We start from the raw sequence: 10000 nt of genomic DNA, 5'->3' as shown, positions 1-10000 counted from the left end.
GATTGGCACATTGCAATGATCTGCCTGCTGGACTGTGACTCACGACACATAACCGACACATCCACATTGGCAAATCGCAATGATCTGGCTGCTGGACTGCGATGTGCATACGACACGCAACCGACACGTCTGCGACTTGCCCCTCGCAATCATTCGGCTACTGGAACAGGGCTGTTTCCACCCGAATCGTAGCCGGAATATGGTGGTTCTTCACGCTCATCATGATCTCGTCCTACACGGCCAACTTGGCTGCCTTCTTGACAGTCGAGAGGATGGACTCCCCAATTGAAGGTGCTGAGGATCTGGCAAAACAGACCAAGATCAAGTACGGATGCAAGAAGGATGGTTCCACCTTCAGTTTCTTCCGGTATGTTTCTGTTGATTTGAGAAGTAATGTTTTACACTAGTCGCACCATAATGTCAGTTCGTTATCTTTTATAGATATTGGCTTGTCAACAACAATCCTCTGTCTTTTACAGATATTGGCTTGTCTGCAACAATCCGCTATCTTTTACAGATATCGGCTTGTCTGCAACAATCCGCTATCTTTTACAAATATTTGCTTGTCTGCAACAATCCACTAACTTCTACAAATATTGGCTTGTCTGCAACAATCCGCTATCTTTTACAAATATTGGCTTGTCTGCAACAATCCGTTATCTTTTACAAATATTGGCTTGTCTGCAACAATCCGCTATCTTTTACAAATATTGGCTTGTCTGCAACAATCCGCTATCTTTTACAAATATTGGCTTGTCTGCAACAATCCGCTATCCTTTACAAATATTGGCTTGTCTGCAACAATCCGCTATCTTTTACAGATATCGGCTTGTCTGTAACAATCCTCTGTCTTTTACAGATATTGGTTTGTCAACAACAATCCGCTATCTTTTACAGATATCGGCTTGTCTGCAACAATCCGCTATCTTTTACAAATATTGGCTTGTCTGCAACAATCCATTATCTTTAAGAGATATCAACTTTTCAATAATAATCCACTCTCTCTTACAGATATAGGCTTATCAAAAGTAATCCGATATCTTTCAAAGATAATGGTTTACCAGCAACAGTCCAATATCTTTAAGAGATATCAGCCTTTCTACAATAATCCACTCTCTCTCACAGATATAGGCTTGTTAACAATAATCCGATATCTTTTACATATGGCAGTTTATCAACAACAATTCGCTATCTTTCACAGATATAGGTTTGTCAGCAACTATTTCCTATCTTTTACAGACATCAGCTTGTTTGGAGCAATTAGCTATCCTTTACAGACATCAGTTTGTCAGCAACAATCCACTATCCTTTACAAATATAGGCTTGTCAGCAACAGTTCTCTATCTGTTACAGACATCGGCTTGTCAGCAACAATGTTCTATCTATTAAAGATATCGGCTTGTCAGAACAATTCTCTATTTGTTCCAGATATCGTCTTGTCAGAAACAATCCACTATCTGTGGCAGATATCGGCTTGTCAGTAACAATCCACTATCCTTTACAGATATCAGCTTATAAGCAACAATCTACTATCCTTTACAGATATCAGCTTGTAAGCAACAATCCACTATCCTTTATAGATATCAGCTTGTCAGCAACAATCTACTATCCTTTACAGATATCAGCTTGTAAGCAACAATCCACTATCCTTTACAGATATCAGCTTGTAAGCAACAATCCGCTATCCTTTACAGATATCAGCTTGTCAGCAACAATCCACTATCCTTTACAGATATAAGCTTTCAGCAAAAATCCACTATCCTTTACAGATATCGGCATGTCAGCAATAATCCACTATCCTTTACAGATATAGGCTTGTCAGTAATAATCTGCCATCTTTCACAGATATCAGCTTGTCAGCAACAATCCACTATCCTTTACAGATACCAGCTTGTCAGTAACAATCCACTATCCTTTACAGATATAAGCTTTTCAGCAAAAATCCACTATCTTTTACAGATATAGGCTTGTCAGCAATATTTCGCTATCTTTACAAATGTTGGATTGTCAACAACAATCCACTGTCTTTTACTGATATTGCCTTGTCAGCAACAATCTTCTATCTGTCACAGATATGGTCTTCTCATCAAGTTTGTATATTGAATATTACTTTAATTTTTATGTCAAAAAATCCCAAATTTACGTAACCTAAGGAAAAAGAGTCGTACCTGAATTTGGGTGGCTTCAAACATCTAGGGCCTCTTTTAACAAAAAATAACTTTTTTTTTTTTTTTTTTTTTTTTTTTTTTTTTTTTTTTTTTTTTTTTTTTTTTACCAACGATTGAGACAAGCACGAGTGAATCAAATCTCAAGGTTAAGTTGTTTATAAATTATTGATTCAATTAAATAGATTTTTTTACTTCTCAATGTAGAAGAAAATAACTATGGACACTTAAATGATCAACTTTAAAAATTCCGACTGATTAAGATAATTATGGAAATGTCTCCGAGCTGTAGACATCATTGATGCTGACAAAATGAAAATTCTCTCTCTCTCTCTCCTCTCTCTCTCTCCTCTCTCTCTCTCTCTCCCTCTCTCTCTCTCTCTCTCTCTCTCTCTCTCATGGAGTCTCCCGGATGGACTCAAAAGTCTTTGAGACATCCAAAATCCTTTTTAACCTCTCTCTCTCTCTCTCTCGCTCTCTCTCTCCTCGCTCTCTCTCTCTCCTCTCGCTCTCTCTCTCTCTCTCTCTCTCTCATGGAGTCTCCCGGATGGACTCAAAAGTCTTTGAGACATCCAAAATCCTTTTAACTCTCTCTCTCTCGCTCTCTCTCCTCTCTCTCTCCTCCTCTCTCTTCTCTCTCTCTCTCTCTCTCTCTCTCTCTCTCTCTCTCTCTAAAATGATTTTAGTATGAGAGATAGTTTTAGTATGAAGATTCTCTCTCTCTCTCTCTCTCTCTCTCTCCTCTCTCTCTCTCGTCTCTCTCTCTCCGTCTCTCTCTCTCTCTCTCTCTCTTTTAAATAATTTTAGTATAAGAGATAGTTTTAGTATGAAGATTCTCTCTCTCTCTCTCCTCTCTCGTCTCTCTCTCTCTCTCTCTCTCGCTCTCTCTCTCTCTCTCTCTCTCTCTTTCTTTTAAATAGTTTTAGTATAAGAGAGTTTTAGTATGAAGATTCCTCGTCTCTCTCTCTCTCTCTCTCTAAAATGATTTTAGTATGAGAGATAGTTTTAGTATGAAGATTCTCTCCTCTCTCTCGTCTCTCTCTCTCTCGTCTCTCTCTCGTCTCCTCTCTCTCTCTCTCTGTTCTTTTAAATAATTTTAGTATAAGAGAGATAGTTTTAGTATAAAGATTCTCTCTCTCTCTCTCTCTCTCCTCTCTCTCTCTCTCTCCTCTCCTCTCTCTCTCTCTCTCCTCTCTCTCTCTCCCTCCCGAGTAGCGGGACCTTCGAACTATCCTTCAGGGCTAAACTTTGATGAGTCGACACAGACCGTCACAGCCTGGTACTGACGTCACGAACAACCACGTGTTTAATCTGTTCCTTAAAAGACAGAGTCCTTTATTTTCTTTATCATATTTGATAATAATTTTTTTATAAATTATTTCTAAAAGATTTCTTCGCTTTTTATTGTTGGAAGTATTTTATTCGTGACTGTAACAAACAAATCAACTCTAATTTCTTATCATATTTGATTAATTTTTTTTTTATATAAATTATTTCTAAAAAGGTTTCTTTGCATTTTGTTATTGTAAATATTTTATTCGTGACTGTAACGAAACAAATAAATTTTTTTGTTTTTTAATTTTTGTGACTAAGACAAGATTTTTTTTATATATTTATTTTTCACTTTAATATTTTTTTCATGAATTATTTCTAAAAAAGTTTCTTCGATTTTTGTTGTTGGAAGTATTTTATTCGTGACTGTAACGAACCAATCAAATTATTCTTTTTTTTTTAATTTTAGTGTGACTAAGACAAATGTTTTTTCTGTATACTTATTTTTCACTTACCCCAAAAATATTTTAATTTTAATGTGACCAAGACAATATTTTTCCGTCTACTTATTTTTCACTTATCAAAAAAATGTCTTTATTATTATTATTATTATTTTCTTTTGAATTAAAGTATCTGCCTTCAATAGAGGTTTTTTTACAAATCAAATTTTTTGTTTTTTAATTTTAGTGTGACTAAGACAAAAGATTTTCCTGTATATTTATTTTTCACTTATCCCAAAAATGTTTTAATTTTAATATGACTAAGACAATATTTTTCCGTCTACTTATTTTTCACTTATCAAAAAAATGTCTTTAGTATTAATTTTTCTTTTGAATTAAAGTATCTGCCTTAAATAGAGATGTTTTTTTCTCTAGAAATTTTATGTAAAGAAATATTTACTTTCATATTCTAAAACTTCATCTTGATATAAAATTTATTTTTCTTGTAAAATATAATTCAAAACATCTATTCAGTTTTTAATAGATATAATTCCCCTAGAAGTAGAAATAGTTTTCCCCTCTAGAACTTTTCTTCAAAGTTCCTATTAATTATAGAACTTTACACCAAAGGAACTTGTATTCAAAGTTCCAAATTTTATCCTTTAAGAAATTGTCTCCATAAAACAACTTTTTTTCTAAGTTCAAGTTTCTATTTTGTAGAAAAACATAATCCTAAAGCAGGTTTTCTTTAAAGTTTCAATTAATTACCTGTAGGAAAACGTCCCACTAAAGCAGCTTTTTCTAAAGTTCCGAATTCTATCCTATAGGAAATCGTCCCCCTAAAGAAGCTTTTTATTTCTTTAAAGTTCCGAATTGTATCCTGTAGGAAAACGTCTCCCTAAAGCATCTTTTCTCAAAGTTCTGAATTCTATTCTGTAGGAAAACGCCACCCTTAAGTAGCATTTCTTCAAAGTTAAAAATTCTAATTTGTAGGAAAACGTCCCCCCAAAACAGATTTTCTTCAAAGTTCCAAATTTTATTCTGTTTGAAAACGTCCCCCTGTAGCATCTTTTCTCAAAGTTCCAAATTCTATCCTGTAGTAAAACGTCTCCCTAAACCAACATTTATTCAAAGTTCCGAATTCTATCCTGTAGAAAAACCTCCACCTAAATCAGCTTTTTAGTTCTTTAAAGTCCCAAGTACCTATCAGTAGAAAACCTGCAGGAAATCGTCCCTCTAAAACAGATTTTCTTCAAAGTTCCAATTATTTATTTTAGAAATTCTTTTCCAATTACTTACTTGTAGGAAAACGTCCCCTTAAAGCAAAACATTTCCCCCCAGAAGACCTTAAATAAGAAGACCCCTTTACTCCCCCTATAACGAAACAAATCCCCAAAACCAGACAATATCCCCCTTAACTTTCTTTTCCAATTACATGTAGGAAAACGTCCCCTTAAAGCAAAACATTTCCCCCTAGAAGACCTTAAATAAGAAGACCCCTTTACTCCCCCTATAACGAAACAAATCCCCAAAACCAGACAATATCCCCCCTAACTTTCTTTTCCAATTACATGTAGGAAAACGTCCCCTTAAAGCAAAACATTTCCCCCTAGAAGACCTTAAATAAGAAGACCCCTTTACTCCCCCTATAACGAAACAAATCCCCAAAACCAGACAATATCCCCCCTAACTTTCTTTTCCAATTACATGTAGGAAAACGTCCCCTTAAAGCAAAACATTTCCCCCTAGAAGACCTTAAATAAGAAGACCCCTTTACTCCCCTATAACGAAACAAATCCCCAAAACCAGACAATATCCCCCTTAACTTTCTTTTCCAATTACATGTAGGAAAACGTCCCCTTAAAGCAAAACATTTCCCCCTAGAAGACCTTAAATAAGAAGACCCCTTTACTCCCCTATAACGAAACAAATCCCCAAAACCAGACAATATCCCCCCTAACTTTCTTTTCCAATTACATGTAGGAAAACGTCCCCTTAAAGCAAAACATTTCCCCCTAGAAGACCTTAAATAAGAAGACCCCTTTACTCCCCTATAACCAAACAAATCCCCAAAACCAGACAATTCCCCCCCTAACTTTGCTTCTCCCAAGTACCTATCAGTAGAAAACCTGCAGGAAATCGTCCCTATAAAGAAGCTTTTCTTCAAAGTTCCAAGAACTTACCTTTAGAAACTTTTCCAATTACATGTAGGAAAACGTCCCCTTAAAGCAAAACATTTCCCCCCAGAAGACCTTAAATAAGAAGACCCCTTTACTCCCCTATAACGAAACAAATCCCCAAAAACCAGACAATTTCCCCCCTAACTTTCTTTTCCAATTACATGTAGGAAAACGTCCCCTTAAAGCAGAACATTTCCCCCTAGAAGACCTTAAATAAGAAGACCCCTTTACTCCCCTATAACGAAACAAATCCCCAACCCAGACAATATCCCCCCTAAATTTACCTCTCCAAACCCCACAGAGACAGCAACATCCCAACCTACCAGAGGATGTGGGCCGCCATGAGTAACTCACGCCCCTCGGTCTTCACCGAAAGCAACGACGCCGGCGTCGAGCGGGTCTCCAAGTCCAACGGCATGTACGCCTTCTTGATGGAGTCCTCCTCCATCGAGTACGAGATCGAGCGCAAGTGTGACCTGACCCAGATCGGAGGTCTGCTCGATTCCAAGAGCTACGGCATTGCCCTTCCTCCAGGTGAGTGGTGGAGGGCGTTGACTTGCCTTGCGGGGGATGGCCAGGTGAAATCCCTGACTCGCGATCTGGCTTTGCGAGTTTAGATTTCTGAAAGATTTATTTATTTATTTATTTATTTATTTATTTATTTGCATTTTAGCTTCCATTTTATGCCCCTTCAGAGTGTGTGTCCTATTTAAAATGATTCTATTTAATGATGGATTCAATTTTGATTTCCTTTAAAAGCTATCAATAAAAAGACTCGAGATCTAACATTGCGAGTTTAGATTTCTGAAAGATTTATTTTATTCTTTTGCATTTTAGCTTCCACTTTATGCCTCTCGAGTGGTTACCTTATTTAAAACAATTCTATTAATATGATAGATTCAATTTTGTTTTCTTCTAAAATCTATCAATAAAAAGACTCAAGATCTAACATTGCGAGTTAAGACTTCTGAAAGTTTTTTTTATTCTTTTGCATTTTAGCTTCCATTTTATGTCCCTCAGAGTGAGTGTCTTATTTAAAATGATTCTATTTAATGATGGATTCAATTTTGATTTCCTTTAAAAGCTATCAATCAAAATCCTCAATATCTATTTCTGTGACCTTAGTCTATTATTTTGGATTTTAGCTTCCATTTTATGCCTCTCTGAGTGAGTGCCTTATTTACAAGTATTTTATATATATAAAAGATTCAATTTTGTTTTCTTCTAAAATCTATCAATAAAAAGACACGAGATCTAACATTGCGAGTTAAGACTTCAGAATTTTTTTTTTTATTCTTTTGCATTTTGGCTTCCATTTTATGTCCCTTATAGTGTGTGTCTTATTTAAAATGATTCTATTTAATAATAGATTTAATTTTGATTTCCTTGAAAAGCTATCAATCAAAATCCTAAATATCTATTTTTGTGACCTTAGTTTATTATTTTGCATCTTAGATTCCATTTTATGCTCCTCAGAGTGTGTGTCTTATTTACAATTATTCTATTTAAATCATAGATTCAATTTTGTTTTCATCTGAAAACTATCAATCAAAATCCTAAATATCTATTTCTGTGACCTGAAACTCCCAAAGACTTCTCTAGCTCTGATTTTATGAATCTTTCAATTTTATTTTCATATTCAAATTTAAGGATATTTACTTATCTTAAGAATCTAAAAGGATATTATTGTTAAGCATTCAGTAATTTTCTGGAAAAATATTCATTGCATGGTATAGGATAAGGAGAAAATCCAGTAAATATATAATAATTACATTATTTTGTATAAGATTTTTAATTCTGATTTATTACAAACTTGAGTAATATTTTCTTTTATATTGTTTCATATGTTGCTACAGGATTACTATAAAATTCAAATGTATTTATATACAGTATATATGTATATACACATATACCTATATATATATATATATATATATATATATATATATATATATATATATATATATACAAATGTATGTATATATATATATATATATATATATATATATATATATATATATATGCATATATGTTTTATCATTCATTGTGGTATTATCTGAATTTTTGATTTGTAATAACAGTTATTGTTCTCTGTATCAGATATCAAAATAATTTTTTCATGATCTAGAACTAAGGTAACCTTATATTTTGTCAACAGAAACATCATTTCCTATTTTGAAAATCATTTCTAGTTTTAAGTGATTTTTTATGTAATTTGTCATATTATATGTGCATGAATTATGCATGTGTTTTCCATTTCAGAAGAGAATCGTAAAGAACGCATCAAAATATCCATTGACTACATTTCTGAATTAATATATATTCTTTATTTCAGGATAATTGATGTTATTTAATCATTTATCTTAAGAATTTTTTATGTATTATTTATCATTTATCACTGTATAGACAGTAGCCTTTGCGTATCCTTTACGTTTTATTTGCTAAAGATAATTTCACGTATTTACAATGTAAAGAACGATTCTACATCGCATTATTACCATCAGGATCACCCTACACTGGTCCGATCAGCTCCGCCATTTTGAAGCTTAAAGAAGATGGCGAATTACATATTCTGAAAACAAGATGGTGGAAAGAACGAAAAGGTGGAGGCCGCTGTGTGGTAAGTACGGTCTTCTCGTTGGAGAGTTCCTTGGGAGATCCAAGGGCTGGTTCATAGTCCATCCAGACTTATGGGTAAGATTGGAGACTCCTGGAGAATCGCATCACCGGGAAGTCGAAATTCAAACTGCATCGATTTCAATTTTGACGGTTGGAGTTGAGTTACGTAGGTACCTGAGACAAGATTAGATTAGGTTAGGTCACGTAAGTTCATTGTTTGTATAAGATTGGTGACTTCTGGGAGAATAGCATCATCAGTAAGTAGAAATTTATACTGCATCGATTTCAATTTTGACGGTTGGAGTTGAGTGACACAGGTACCTGAGACGAGATTAGGTTAGGTTAGGTCACGTAAGTTCATCGTTTGTATAAGATTGGTGACTTCCAGGAGAATCGCATCATCGGGAAGTCGAGATTCAAGCTGCATCGATTTCAGTTTTAACGTTTAGAGTTGAGTGACGCAGGTCCCCGAGACGAGATTAGGTTAGGTTAGGTCATGTAAGTTCGCCGTTTAAAAGATCAAGTTCAAACTGCTTCGAGTTAACTTTTGAAGGGATTTCTGTAACACATGCATGTTTGATTAGGTTAGGTTAGGCCACACTGGGTTAGACATGAATATATTTTCCAGAATTTCTTACTATTTCTGCCGACTCAGATTGTTAAAAAAGTTGAATTTCTCTTCTATGAGCATCAGATGGCAATACTCCTTTGTCCATAATCAATAGAAAAAATTCTAAACTATCTGGAGAACTATAAACAAAGCATCCGTAACTTTCTTCACTGATACTCTGAAAAGGCTAAATTGATATTTATGTGATTCCTGGCCAACATCAAGAAGGGTTTCGACCACAAACAAGTTGTTTAGTGTTCCAGGACTTGAAATGAAAGGTTACAAGCAAGGGCTATTTTTAGGTAGGTCAATGAATATGTGGAAATATCAAGACAGCCTTCAACGTTTGCCATGCTAGTTCAGTATTCCAAAGCCCGGGCCATAGATCAGTAAAATGATGGATATATCAAGACAAGCTTAGAGTGTTTCTAGGTTGCTTTAATGTTTAGTGCTAATGTGAGGAGTCAATGAACAGATTTGCATTTCAAGAAAAAACCAACACGAGACAGCTGTGTATATAAACCATTAAATACATGGATTAGTTTAGATAGGTCATGATATAAGTGGATTACTTTAGATAGGCCATATTATAGGTGGATTAGTTTAGATAGGCTATAAATAAGTGAATTAGTTTAGATAGGCCATAAATGTATTAGTTTAGATAGGACATAAAATAAGTGTATTATAATTATTATTATTATTACAAGCTAAGCT

General features: G+C 34.6%; 1 protein-coding gene across 5 annotated transcripts in view; it reads left to right on the top strand.

Moving 5' to 3' along the window:
* LOC137653789 (glutamate receptor ionotropic, kainate 2-like) overlaps positions 1–10000 on the top strand; it is a 104148-nt gene that overhangs the window by 71804 nt on the left and 22344 nt on the right. For all 5 annotated transcript variants that reach the window (XM_068387438.1, XM_068387437.1, XM_068387436.1 and 2 more), the window contains exons 14-16: positions 170–367; positions 6359–6591; positions 8562–8677. In XM_068387438.1, coding sequence (XP_068243539.1) covers positions 170–367; positions 6359–6591; positions 8562–8677 — 547 coding nt within the window. The remainder of the gene's footprint in view (positions 1–169; positions 368–6358; positions 6592–8561; positions 8678–10000) is intronic.

The sequence above is a fragment of the Palaemon carinicauda genome, chromosome 14 (genome assembly GCF_036898095.1).
Source record: "Palaemon carinicauda isolate YSFRI2023 chromosome 14, ASM3689809v2, whole genome shotgun sequence".
In the NCBI taxonomy this organism is placed as follows: Eukaryota; Metazoa; Arthropoda; class Malacostraca; order Decapoda; family Palaemonidae; genus Palaemon; species Palaemon carinicauda.
This window is presented reverse-complemented; position numbering and strand designations above follow the sequence as displayed.